At 45.6% G+C, this 14,727-nt stretch overlaps 1 protein-coding gene across 2 annotated transcripts in view; it reads left to right on the top strand.

Annotated features, from left to right (window-relative positions):
• Positions 1 to 14,727, top strand: part of RBBP4 (RB binding protein 4, chromatin remodeling factor) — a 38,542-nt gene that overhangs the window by 4,308 nt on the left and 19,507 nt on the right. For both annotated transcript variants that reach the window (XM_056556550.1, XM_056556551.1), the window contains exon 4: positions 4,941 to 5,114. In XM_056556550.1, the coding sequence (XP_056412525.1) occupies positions 4,941 to 5,114 (174 nt within the window). The remainder of the gene's footprint in view (positions 1 to 4,940; positions 5,115 to 14,727) is intronic.

Here is a 14,727-nt window from a genome sequence, read left to right on the forward strand (position 1 = left end):
TCTATCCGCTGGAGTACCTGCAGCTGGCCTTCCGGTTCCCCTCTACTGTGCGAGGTGTCCGATGGAATAACTAGTTTTTTGTTCTGGACCCATACCTGTAGGCCGGACAGTGATCTGCACGTTTTCCCCTGCCACGTCACGCGGCTGATGTTTCTGTTGCTGCAGTTTCGATACCCCACTACGGGGTGAGGTATACGGCGAATTGCCTGATGTGTCTTCAGGACCCATTCCCAGACAACGGCCTGCATGGTTTCCTCTGCCATTTGTCACACGGCTTATGTATCTGTTGCTGCAGTTCAGATACCCCACTGCCGGGTGCGGTATATGGACAACTGACCCGATGTGTCTTCAGGACCCATACCAGTTAGACAGTGGTCTGCATGGTTTCCTCTGCCGTTTATCACATGTCTCATGGCTGGGGTGTCTGTGGCTGCAGTTCCGATACCCCACTGCTGGGTGCGGTATATGGAGAACTGACCCGATGTGTCTTCAGGACCCATATCAGTAAGCCAGATTGTGTTCTGCATGGTTTCCTCTGCCGCTTCTCATACGTCTCACGGCTGAGGTGGCTGCAGTTCCGATACCCCACTGCTGGGTGCGGTATATGGAGGACTGAACTGATGTGTCTTAACGACCCTAAGGCTCGTTACGAAGTCCTCTACGGACCCATTCCAGTAAGCCAGACTGTAGTCTGCATGTTTTCCTACATCGCTGGTCACATGATTCACGGCTGATGCATCTGGAGTTCCGGTTCCTCACTACTGAGCGAGGTACCGATGGTATGAATAATTGTCTTCTGTGGATCCATGCCAGTAGGCCGGACAGTGGTCTGCATAGTTGACTACGCTGCCTGTCATACATCAAATGGCTGTCTGCAGCTGGTGTTCCAGTCCCTCTTTACAGAGTAAGGTACCGATGGGATGAATAGTTATCTTCGGTGAATCCCTGCCAGTAAGCCTGACAGTGGTCTGCATAGTTGCATACGCCGCCTGTCATACGTCAGATGGAGTATGTATCTCCGCTTGGGGTTCACGTTCCTCACTACTCGGCAAAGTGCTGATGCTAGCATAGTTGTTTTCTGTGGATCCATGCCGGTTAGACAGTGATCTGCAGGGTTGCTTTCACCGCCTGTCAAACTTCAAACGACTTCTGTATCTGCAGCTTGAGTTCTGGAACCGCATTGCTGATAAGGTGCCGATGGTATGCATCGTTGTCTTAAACCCATACCAGTAAGCCAGACATTCGTCTGCTTGGTTGTTTACGTCGCCTGTCCTACATCATCCTTCTGTAGTTTCTGTACCTCACTATTGTGCATGACGTCCGACGTAGTGTTCCATTTTCTGCTATGGTCCATACCAGTGAGCCGGCAGGTGGTCTGTATGGTTGCCTGCATCTCCTGCCATACATCACATGACTTATGGATATGAGGCTGGGTTCTGGTACCTCACTACCGAGCGAGGTGCCAATGCAATGATTCGTCTTCCATGGCCTATACTACCAGGTAGTGGTCTGCAGGGTTTCCTGCGCCACTTGTTACACATCACATCACTGCTGTATCTGCGGCTGCACTTCCAAACCCTAACTACTGTGTGAGGTTTCCGCTGTGATGACTCGCTGTCCCCTAGGGACTCATTCCAGTAAGCCAGACAGTGTCTGCATATGTTCTTCCGCCGACTGTCTCTTGACAGATGTTTTTTTGCGGCTAGTGTTCCACTACCCCACTGTTGTGCGTGGCTTACATGGAACCGACCCAGTGTGTCCCACGGACAATATACGGAACGTCAGGGATGCATTTCTCGGTCCCTCGGCTTCCCTCTCTCTCCTGGGGGTGGGGTTTTCTAGGCCTTCCTGCCCTTCCACCTTTGTCGTAGGTGCTCAGTTATCTCTGGTCTGGCTGGTTCCCTTTTCCCTAATGCCTAGGCGGTTTCCCTAATGCCTAGGCGGTTTCCCTGCTCAGCCAGACTGCTGCTTTGGGTCATCTATCATGCATTGTCGCCCTGTGGACGGTAGTTCACCACTGCCGTGATAGTTTTCATGGGAGTCTCTCGGAGTTGTCCCATGTGCCTTTTACACTGTAGCACATGCTGATTTACAGGGTTGCCTGCTTGGCAGGTTCCTCTTTGCTACTGTCCACAGGCTGGTATCTCTCTCCACTGGGCGTCTTCGTGTGCGGGTCCAGACGTGGCCACAGTCCCTTTGCCCTATGGCCGGACTGTCTGCTTGGTGTTCCAATCCACCTGGTCACCTCTCATATTCGGCTGCCACTGCAGCTGTAGTCTGGTGTCTCTCTCCCAGGTTCCGTCCCACAGTGTGTGTGCTTGGCTCTCATTGGTTCTCCCTCCATCCCTGTTTGGATGGGATGTTTCTGGAGGCTGCTCAGGTCTACTCGGACCACTCTTGATCTATCACTTTTGGTCCCCTTACTTTGGTCTCGGTCCTGCGATGCTGCAGTGTGCCTTCTTTTCAGGTGTCTCTCCGCTTCCTTGCTGATGGTTCAGTTCTTGGACATTTGCCGCGGCCGGCCCCCGACTCCTCAGTGATCCATTGGTCGGGGTGGTTTTTCGGTTCTGCTCTCCTTCCTTTCTTTCAGGAGCTTTTTTTCGCGGGCATCTGGTTCCCTTCTTCCTGTGGTTTCCGGTCTCCCTATATATGCCAGCCTTGGGTCTCTACAGTGGATGGACTTTTCCTTTGGTGTACTGGTTCTTCTCCTTGGACGGGAGATGTTACAGGAATTCATTGTTCTGGACCTAGTATGTCTCCGACCTGGGGACTCGTCCACAGATCTTGCGGGCATGCGAGTTCAGTCTTGGAACTGTCTTTTTCGCCGGTGGTTGTTTTTTTCCCACCCTAGGGGACTGCTTTGGTACGTCCCATCAGTTAGGTGTCCCCCAATGAAGTGTGACCGAGAAAAGGAGATTTTAGTTTTGCACTCACCGTAAAATCTTTCTCGTAACCTTCATTGGGGGACACCGCACCCACCCATTTCTTCTTTTTCCGGTTCTTGGGTTGGTTCCGGCATTCCTTTCTAGGGTCCTTTGGACGTATTTCCTCGCGGGCTTCTCCTACTGCTTTGTGACAAAACTGGTTGCTTCACTGCAGGTCGGCGGGTATATCCTGCCAGGGAGTAGCCGACTTTTCTTTTTCCTAGTGTCAGCGCCTCCTCATCAGTTAGGTGTCCCCCAATGAAGGCTACGAGAGAGATTTTACGGTGAGTACAAAAAAACTCCTTTTTTGGTCGCTTTTTATACCATTAAAAAGTGATCAAAAAGTCAGATCAAAACAAAAATGGTACCGATAAAAACTTCAGATCACGGCTCAATAAATGAGTCCTCATACCGCCCTGTACATGGAAAAATAAAGTTATAGGGGTCAGAAGAGGACATTTTTAAACGTATACATTTTCCTGCATGTAGTTATGATTTTTTCCTGAAGTACGACAAAATGAAACATATATTAGTAGGGTACCATTTTAACCGTATTGACCTACAGAATGTGTCAATTTTACCGAAATATGCACTGCGTAGAAATGGAGTCCCCCAAAAATTACAAAATGGCGTTTTTTTCTTAGATTTTGTCGCACAATGATTTTTTTTCCCCGTTTCGCCGTGAATTTTTGGGCAAAATGACTGTCACTGCAAAGTAGAATTGGTGACGCAAAAAATAAGCCATCATATGGCTTTTTAGGTGGAAAATTTAAAGGGTTATGATTTTTAAAATGTAAGGAGGAAAAACGAAAGTGCAAAAACTGAAAAACCCTGTGTCCTTAAGGGGTTAAAATGTACCTGTCACCAACTAAACTTTTCTAAACTAACTCAGGCTATGTTCCCTAACTACTGCTAACACCCCTCCCACCCTTAATTATTATTATTTTTTTTTAGAGCTTTAAAAAGCGGTGTATCATACCTTTTTTTTTATTCTTGCTCACATAATCCAATCTCTCAGCAGAAGAAAGTGGGTTTTTCCCTGCAGGCATGACATCACTCAAGCCTGCTGGGTGACCACTTCTGCCCTCACATGGTTGCCACTTCTGCCCTCACATGGTTGCAGTGCTGTGATGAATAGAAGACCTCAGGCTCTGTGCAGCTGTCAATCAAGAGCAGAGAAGCACTTACTGAGTTTGGTCTCCTGCCAGGCCAAGAGGAGACCAAACTTACTGTAGTCATTGTGGCAGGGAACAGAACAGAGCCACCTAGTGGCCTTTTTTTCTATAACATTTTAAACATATTTACCGTATTCATGGTATACCAGGCACCAGCCTATAACACGCACCCTAATTTTTCCAAGGAAATCTGGGTAAAGTTTCTTTTTTTTTTTTTCTTTTTTTTACCCATATATACTAAAATGAGGGTGTGTGTATTCCCCGATAAACTTTCTGGCCCAGCAGAAACTGCTGTACTTCAATGATCTAAAGTGGCCGCTTTATATCATGTAACTGCAGCGGCTTCTGCGGGGCCAGAAAGAGTTTCTGCGTATAACATTCAGATAGACTTTAGTAACCCCTTAAGGACCACAGGTTTTTCCATTTTTGCACTTTCGTTTTTTCCTCCTCACCTTTTAAAAATCATAACCCTTTCAATTTTGCACCTAAAAATCCAGATGATGGCTTATTTTTTGTGCCACCAATTCTACTTTGCAGTGAGAGCAGTCATTTTACCCAAAAATCTACGGTGAAACGGACCCCTATAACTTTTTTATTTTACAGGATTTTGTTGCTGCAGATTTCAGTGTAAACTAAATAATTGAGCACAGCTTCTAATCGGAAGTTAATAATCCTGCGCATCAAATCTGCGCAGGATCCTGTACGTGTGATTGTACCCTAAGGGGTTAAAGGCAACTTTGTTTACCAACCACCAACTGTGCATATGCTTTAAGTGTCCCATATTGAAATACCCTTTTAATTTCATAGTTCTTGACCAGCTCTATTAACTGTTTTATTTCAGAGTTTGGAGGCTTTGGTTCAGTAAGTGGGAAAATAGAGATTGAGATAAAAATAAATCATGAAGGAGAAGTAAACAGAGCTCGCTATATGCCCCAGAACCCATGTATCATTGCAACAAAAACACCGTCCAGTGATGTTCTTGTGTTTGATTACACAAAACACCCATCCAAACCAGGTAAGCCTAAATTTCTCTAATCATGGGCGGATTTGTATACTTTTGTTTTGACTTTCTTCATTTGCTTGTACAGCAACGCTATTATGTACCGTATTTATCGTGGTATACCACGCACCGGCCTATAACACGCACCCTCGTTTTACCAAGGATATTTGGGTAAAAAAAGGATTTTTTTTTAACCCAAATATCCTTGGTAAAATGAGGGTGCGTTTGTGTGCATGTGTATACCCCGATACACTGTTTCTGACCATGCAGAAGCCCCCAGGAAAGGCAGGAGAGAGGCCATCACTGCCCGCTTCTCTCCCCCTGCCTTTCCTGGGGTCTAGAGCCCTGCTGCCGCCGCTTCTCTCCCCCTTGCTATCGGTGCTGCTGCCCCATTGCCTCCCCCATCCCCGATTTTATAATTACGGTACCTGTTGCCGGGGTCGGGTCCGCGCTGCTTTTGCCTCCGGTTTGGGGTCTCCTGTGTCATTGCTATGTGCTGTGAGGCACAATGACGAGTGATGTCTTCAACGCGACGTCACTCGTCATTGCGCAGTGCATAGCAACAATGCAGGAGACGCCACACCGGAGCCAGAAGCAGCGCGGACCCGATCCCGGGAACAGGTACCTTAATTATAAATCCGGGGAGGCAATGGGGCAGCGGCGCCAGCAGTCTCTGGACCCCAGGATAGGCAGGGGCAAAGAATCGGGCAGCGACGGCAGGTCTCTGGACCTACAAAAGCCGCTGCAGTTAATTGATTTAAAGCGTCCGCTTCAAATCATTGAACTGCAGCAGCTTATCGGCGTATAACGCGCAGATAGAATTTAAGCAAAAAATTTAAATTTTTAAATACTGCTGTAATTGTGGTGGCGTCAGGAAAAAAAGCTATAGTTTTTAACACCATTGTGGCACAGATACAATTTCTAAAGCTCAAATTGGCTGCGTATGTATGTATGCATGTGAAACATATACTGCTATTGCCGCATGGACCCGATCGTAATCAGCTAGTGACGATTTGGGTCGTTTCTAAGCTCTTTTGTCTTTGGACTCAGATCATGTTTTTCAGTCAAGGTCTAAAGTTTGAGGCGCTTGGAACTACGAGCGATTCAGCTTGGGCCATAGAGGTGAATGTACCCGTGCCTGTCCTTGCTCAGATATGTTTGCAGTTGGTTTGATCTTCCAAAAATTTTATCTGTGCCATGAAGGAATAACTCCTGAACACAGCCTTATTGACTGCAAGTATAGGTTTCTGTGGTGCTTATTGAGGGTCCTTGATCTGCAGCACTGTTTATATGGTGTTTTCCCAATAACTCCCGGAGTGAGCGTTTGGCTGAAAGCTTAGATCCCACTCTAACATGCAGAGTTCAAGGAACCTCTAATTCAGCCATGTAACTTATTGATTACAGCATTCAGAAGTTACAACATGATCCAAGGGTACTCTGTTTAAAAAAAAATAAACATTTTAAATATCCCCATTTTACCCCAAAAATGCATAATAAATTAATAATTTTCTTGGTCGCTCTTCATTGGGGGACACCTTACTGATGGAGTATATGCTCTTGCCAGTAGAGGCGCTGACATTAAGGGAAAAGTTAGCTCCTACCTGGCAGGATATACCCACCCACTGGAAGTGAGGTAATCAGTTTAGCTTAGTGTCAGTAGGAGGCAAGACAAAGGTCTGCAGCTCTCTAGACCTGGTATTTTATTATTTTCTAGTAAGGGCTATTTAGTTTTTTTTCCTCCATTTTGTTTCTCATTTTCAGGTGGGGGTTCAGGAGCATGGAACAACCCCTTATCGCCTATTGCTAGCACCAGGGGTAGTACCCTGGGTCCGGGTCCCCCTATGGCCCCTGCTTGCCCCGCTATCTTAGCCTGGCATGATACAGGTGACTCCTAGCTGGTTGAATTCATCAGTAGGGGAGTATTGGCGGGTTTGGTAAGTGTCCTCCCTTCTCCATTTCTACTTGGGAGCTCATCTTTATTCTTTCTAGGGGGATGTGCCTTCCTCTCCTGGGAGCCCATACAGGGTTAATATTTTTCACTGGGGCTGGGGATCCAAGAGTCCTTGTATTGCGCTGCACCCACAACCTTTTCAACTCTTACCGTGGCTTATTTGCTGCACCAGTCCTCTCTCAGGTGGCTTACTGGTCTCTCCTCCTCCTGCTGCGGCTGTACAGCGATTCCTCCAGCTGCAGTCCCTATTGCGGTCTGTGGCAGTACAGATGTCCCCATTAGTTCCTTCCAGGGTAGCCGGAGCGCCAGGGGCACATTAATTAAGGCAGTTGCTCTGGCCTGCACGTTTGGGCGTAGCTCCGCCCACTTCCGGACACACGCGCTGCTCTCAAATCTCCCTCCTGCCGGGTGGGGCGGTCGGAACGCCGGGGGCATTTTAATTTAGGCCGTGGCTTCGGCCTGCACATACAGGCGCGAATTCCGCCCACTCCTTCAGCCGGCACGTTCTTGGTGTCCTCCCTCGCCAGCCTGTTGAATTCTAGCATGCTGTGGAGGGGGTCATGGTCACGGGTCCCATATCTCCTCCCCTCTCCATTGTTTTTCCTAGGCCGGCCGCCATTATGGTGGAGGGAGGTGTCACTATAGCTCTGCCATCCTTGTTCCTACAGTACAACTCCTAGGGGTCATGAGGAGTCCCCGGCTTTCCTCAGCCAAATTAGGAAAAAAAAGTCACTTGACCATTTGGTGACGTTTGGCGCCCTCTTGTGGCCAATATTTGTATATTGCTTCTGAATTCCATATTTTTATTTTTATTTTTTTTCTCAACTTCCCCTTGAGACAACCATTACAGCCTTGATCTGTCTTCTGTATTTATCAGTGTAATATCTGTGGGATCCCTTTTATAGGGACTGTATTGGGGGGGGGGGCTGCTTTATTTGCCTCAGACAGGGCTGCCATCAGAAATTTCGGTGCCTTTACACAGCTCAAGGCCTGGGCCCCCACCCCACCTGGCCTGCCCTTACTTTCTAATTATATATTTCTAATTAGATTAGAGCAGAGTGCGGTGCTCTATAACACTGTGCTGCAAAGTATGTAACTTTGCCGCACTCTGCTGTAATCTAATATACCCTATTCTGGTTACTGTGAAACCGCCCTAGCAATTTGCCAATATTCCTACATATTGACCATATAGAGGTAGATACCAGTGAGCGCTCTGCAGACAGTATAAGTGATCATAGTTACATTTAAAGACTCACAGAGGATGTCTTCTCTGATTGGAGTCATTCACCTTTCTTTTTTTTCACTATCTGGCCTGGGACACCATGAAGACTTTTCCTGGCCAAGACTCGTCTCCACAGAACCTGCCAGAGCAGCCAGACAAACATTTTAGGCTCCTTTTTCCAGCACAATGCCCTCTTTACAAACTCCCCATGTGTATTGGCCCAATACATAGTACCCGCTTTGTGCCCCCATATATCATTTTGGGCCCCCATATATAGCTGTAGGCCCCCTGTGCCCCCATATATAGCTGTATGCCCCCTGTGCCCCACAGATATACTGCCTCCAGCTATATGTACAGTATGTCTGTGTACTGCCATGCTTCGGTGCTCCTCCAGTAGGTCCCAGGACCAGAAGAGCAGTGGTCTGAACACTGAAGGTGGCATGTTGGATAATTACCTTCCTCGCCAGCTCGCTGCTATGCTTCGGGAAGTTCGAAGGTTTGACTGAGAAATCCCTCAGTGAAGTGAGAAAAGGAAAATCACATGTACAATCCCCTCCTCACATGTATATAATCCCCAGGCTGCCTGCAGGCTTTAAACACAAACACAGGAAGCGGCACATCCCCCTCTGCTCCGCTGCTCTCTATCAGTATGAAGTGACATCACATCTATTCTCCCAGGCAGCCTCTGCGCTGCTCTTAAAGGGCCGGAGTGGTTCCCTGGATGAATGAATGACAGGAAAATCATGGTACAGCTGTCAGTCGTTGACATTCACTCACTGACAAGCTCAAAAAAAGAAATAAAAAAAATAGGTCTGTGAAAATTTTTCATTTTCACAGTCCACTGTTCCAAAGATCTGTCAAACGCCAGTGGGGTGTAAATACTCACTACACCCCTTATTACATTCTGTGAGGTGTGTTGTTTCCAAAATGGGGACACATATGGGGGGTCCACAGTTCTGGCAGCACGGCAGTCTTGGTAAACGCACAAGGCCGCCGACTTCTATTCCAGCCAAATTCTCTCTCCAAAAGCTCAATGGCGCCAGCAGAGCACTTGATGTCCACCCATGGGGTATTTCCATACTCAGAAGAGATGGGGTTACAAATTTTGGGGGGGCATTTTATCCTATTACCCCTTGTAAAAATGTAAAATTTGGGGAAAAAAATGTATTTTAGTGAAGAGAAAAATTAATTTACACATCCAGCTTTAATGAAAAGTCGTCAAAAACCTGTTAGGTGTTAAGGCTCATTGGGCCCTTTGTTACGTTCCTTGAGGGGTGCAGTTTCCAAAATAGTATGCCATGTGGGCTTTAAAAAAAAATAATTTGACATACACATGAGATTTCCTTACAAATTTTAGGGTGATTTCTCTCCTGGGTCTATAAGAGTGTTAAAAATGAAGATTTTGATTTTTCTTCACTTTTCTGCTATGCCTGTGAAACACCTAAAGGGTTAACCCACTTACTGAATGTCATTTAGACTACTTTTGAGTGGTGCAGTTTTTATAATGGGGTCATTTATGGGGTATTTCTAATATGAAGGCCCTTCAAATTCACTTCTAAACTGAACTGGTCCCTGAAAAATTCAGATTTTTTTGGAAAATTTTGTGAAAAATTGGAAAATTGCTGCTGAACTTTGAAGCCCTCTGATGTCTTCCAAAAGTAAAAACATGTCAACTTTATGATGGAAACAATATTGTATATGTGGATCAATATATAATTTATCTGGGATATCAATTTTCAAGAGTTTCAAAGTAAAATGAATGAATAATTTTAACCAAGAAATGATGCAAGTATCGCCGAAAATTTTCCACTGACATAAAGTAGAATGTCACGAAAACAATCTCTGAATCAGAATGAAAAGTAAAAGCAGCCCAGAGTTGTTAATGCTTAAAGTGACAGTGGTCAGCTTTGCAAAAAAAGGGCTGCGTCCTTAAGGTGAAAATGAGCTGTGTCCTTAAGGGGTTAACCCTCATACAGCTCAGTGTACAGAAAAATAAGTTAAAGGGGTCAGAAAAGGACTATTTTATGCTTATCAATTTAAAAAAAAAAAAAAAAAAAAAACATTTTGTTTAACCCCTTAGGGACTGAGCCCTTTTTCACCTTAAGGACTCAGCCATTTTTTGCAATTCTGACCACTGTCATTTTAAACATTAATAACTCTGGAATACTTTTAGTTATCATTCTGATTCCGAGATTGTTTTTTCGTGACATATTCTACTTTAACTTAGTGGTAAAATTTTGTGGTAACTTGCATCCTTTCTTGGTGAAAAATCCCAAAATTTGATGAAAAATTTGAAAATTTAGCATTTTTCTAAATTTGAAGCTCTCTGCTTGTAAGGAAAATGGATATTCAAAATATATTTTTTTTTTATTCACATATACAATATGTCTACTTTATGTTTACATCATAAAATTGATGAGTTTTTACTTTTGAAAGACACCAGAGGGCTTCAAAGTTCCGCAGCAATTTTCCAATTTTTCACAAAATTTTGAAACTCGCTTTTTTTCAGGGACCAGTTCAGGTTTGAAGTGGATTTGAAGGGCCTTCATATTAGAAATACCCCATTATAAAAACTGCACCCCCCAAAGTATTAAAAATGACATTCAGTCAGCGTTTTAACCCTTTAGGTGTTTCACAGGAATAGCAGCAAAGTGAAGGAGAAAATTCACAATCTTCATTTTTTTTACACTCGGGGAACATAACAAGGGGTAAAGTGAACCTTAATACCCCACAGGTGATTCACAACTTTTGCATATGTTAAAAAAAATAAATAAAAAAAAATTCCCTCAAATGCTTGGTTTCCCAAAAGTTTTACATTTTTACAAAGAGTTAAAGCAGAAAATACCCCCCAAAATTTGAAGCCCAATTTCTCCCAATTCAGAAAACACCCCATATGGGGGTGAAAAGTGCTCTGCTGGCGCACTACAGGTCTCAGAAGAGAAGGAGTCACATTTAGCATTTTTGAAGGAAATTTTGCTCTGCGGGCATGCCGCATTTAGGAAGCCCCTATGGTGCCAGGACAGCAAAAAAAAACACATGGCATACCATTTTGGAAACTAGACCCCTTAGGGAACGTAACAAGGGGTAAAGTGAACCTTAATACCCCACAGGGGTTTCACAACTTTTGCATATGTAAAAAAAAAAAAAAAAATTACCTAAAATGCTTGGTTTCCCAAAAAATTTACATTTTTACAAAGGGTTAAAGCAGAAAATACCCCCCAAAATTTGAAGCCCAATTTCTCCCGATTCAGAAAACGCCCCATATGGGGGTGAAAAGTGCTCTGCTGGCGCACTAGAGGTCTCAGAAGAGGAGTCACATTTGGCTTTTTGAAAGCAAATTTTGCTCTGGGGGCATGCCGCATTTAGGAAGCCCCTATGGTGCCAGGACAGCAAAAAAAAAAAAAAACACATGGCATACTATTTTGGAAACTAGACCCCTCGGAACGTAACAAGGGGTTGAGTGAACCTTAATACCCCACAGGTGTTTCACGACTTTTGCATATGTAAAAAAAAAATTTTTTTTTTTTAACCTAAAATGCCTCTTTTCCCAAAAATTTAACATTTTTTAAAAAGGGTAAAAGCAGAAAATAGCCCCCAAAATTTGTAACACAATTTCTCCCGAGTACGGCGATACCCCATATGTGTCCCTAAACTGTTGCCTTGAAATACGACAGGGCTCCAAAGTGAGAGCGCCATGCGCATTTGAGGCCTAAATTAGGGACTTGCATAGGGGTGGATATAGGGGTATTCTACGCCAGTGATTCCCAAACAGGGTGCCTCCAGCTGTTGTAAAACTCCCAGCATGCCTGGACAGTCAGTGGCTATCTGGCAATACTGGGAGTAGTTGTTTTGCAACAGCTGGAGGCTCCGTTTTGGAAACAGTGGCGTACCAGACGTTTTTCATTTTTATTGGGGAGGGGGGCTGTGTAGGGGTATGTGTATATGTAGTGATTTTTACTTTTTATTTTATTGTGTGTTAGTGTAGTGTAGTGTTTTTAGGGTACAGTCACACGGGCGGGGGTTCACAGTAGTTTCACGCTGGCAGTTTGAGCCGCAGCTCAAACTTGCAGCCGGATACTTACTGTAATCCTCCGCCCATGTGAGTGTACCCTGTACGTTCACATTGGGGGGGGGGGGGGGGACATCCAGCTGTTGCAAAACTACAACTCCCAGCATGTACGGTCTATCAGTGCATGCTGGGAGTTGTAGTTTTGCAACCGCTGGAGGCTCCGTTTTGGAAACAGTGGCGTACCAGACGTTTTTCATTTTTATTGGGGAGGGGAGGGGGGTTGTATAGGAGTATGTGTATACGTAGTGTTTACTTTTTATTGTGTATTAGTGTAGTATTTTTAGGGTACAGTCGCACGGGCGGGGTTCACAGTAGTTTCTCGCTGGCAGTTTGAGCTGCGACAGAAAATTTGCCACAGCTCAAACTTGCAGCCGGATACTTGCTGTAATCCTCCGCCCATGTGAGTGTACCCTGTACGTTCACATTGGGGGGGGGGGGGGGGGACATCCAGCTGTGGCAAAACTACAACTCCCAGCATGTACGGTCTATCAGTGCATGCTGGGAGTTGTAGTTTTGCAACAGCTGGAGGCACACTGGTTGTGAAACAGAGTTTGGTAACAAACTCAGTGTTTTGCAACCAGTGTGCCTTCAGCTGTTGCAAAAGCTACAACCCCCAGCATGTACGGACAGCGGAAGGGCATGCTGGGTCTTGTAGTTATGCAACAGCTGGAGGCATACTACCTTGGCTGGGGATGCTGGGGACTGTAGTTATGCAACAGCTGGAGACACACTGGTTTGCTACATAACTCAGTGTGCCTTCAGCTGTTGCAAAACTACAACTCCCAGCAGTCACCGACAGCCAACGGGCATGCTGGGAGTTGTAGTTATGCAACCGGCAGATGCACTACTACAACTCCCAGCATGCACTTTAGCTGTTGGTGCAAGCTGGGAGTTGTAGTTACACAACAGCTGAAGGTACACTTTTCCATAGAAAAAATGTGCCTCCAGCTGTTGCAAAACTACAAGTCCCAGCATGCCCATAAGGGCATGCTGGGAGTTGTGGTGGTCTGCCTCCTGCTGTTGTATAACTACAGCTCCCAGCATGCCCTTTTTGCATGCTGGGAGCTGTTGCTAAGCAACAGCAGGAGGCTGTCACTCACCTCCAACGATCCTCGCCGCACAGGTCAGTCCCTCGTCGTCGCTCCTGGGGCCCCGATCCCAACATTGACGCCGGGGATCGGGGTCCCCAGCACCTGGGGTGCACGTCCTCCGGAAGAGGGGCGGAGCGGGTTGCGGGAGTGACACCCGCAGCAGGCGCCCTGATTGGTTGGCCGGGAATCCGGCCGACGAATCAGGGCGATCGTGAGGTGGCACCAGTGCCACCTCACCCCTGCAGGCTCTGGCTGTTCGGGGCCGTCTCCGACGGCCCCGAACAGCCTGTAATTCTGGGTCACTGGAGACCCGATTGACCCGGAATCTGCCGCAGATCACTGGACTGAATTGTCCAGCGATCTGCGGCCATCGCCGACATGGGGGGGGCATAATGACCCCCCTGGGCGATATGCCCCAATGCCTGCTGAACGATTTCAGCAGGCATCGGGCACCGGCTCCCCTCCGGCTAGCGGCGGGGGGCCGGGAATGGACAGGACGTACTCAAACGTCCTGAGTCCTTAAGGACTCGGAAAAGGGGCCGTTTGAGTACGTCCTGCGTCCTTAAGGGGTTAATAGTATAATAATAAAAAACTATATAAATTGGGTATTGTATTAATCACATTGACCTACAGAATAGCGATAATGTATAATTTTTACCATAAAGTGCACTGCATAAAGGCAAACCCACAAGTTGCAAAATCAGTTTCTTATAAATTTCTGCCAGCAAATAATTTTTTGGTTTCGTGGTGCATTTTATGGTAAAATAAAAGTACAACTAGTCGCGCAAAAAAAAACAAGCTCTCATATGGGTCTGCAAAAACAAAAGGAACAAATATGTAGCCAGCACCTAAAACCTAAACCCAATACACAGGTGCACTCTGCTGTGGCAAGTACAAAACATGTAAAAAAAAAAATGGCAGCAGCACACTTGGTAGGGGATCAGATGTCTAGGGGCCCATTTAAATCTTGACAATGTTATGCTAATTAGCATGATACAAAATGCATCATTATGTAAACATAAAATACACCAAGTTGGTATGGTAACAACCGGTATTAGAAAACAAACTTGTACCTGTCCATTGACAAGTTTTATGGTTCAGAATATTGCTAAAGAAAGCAAATTGTTTTGTAGATATAAGTTTAAGCTGTGCAAAAGTATCGCCTTATTGTGTTGGCTCTTCAAATGAAGTTAGTACTGAAGGTGTTTTTTGGTGCAGTATAGATGAGCCAGCTGTATTATGAGCATCTAATATCTATCTTGTTGTATATGAGTCCTTACGTTGCTTATTGTGTT

Source organism: Hyla sarda, chromosome 2 (assembly GCF_029499605.1).
Source record: "Hyla sarda isolate aHylSar1 chromosome 2, aHylSar1.hap1, whole genome shotgun sequence".
Lineage (NCBI taxonomy): Eukaryota > Metazoa > Chordata > Amphibia > Anura > Hylidae > Hyla > Hyla sarda.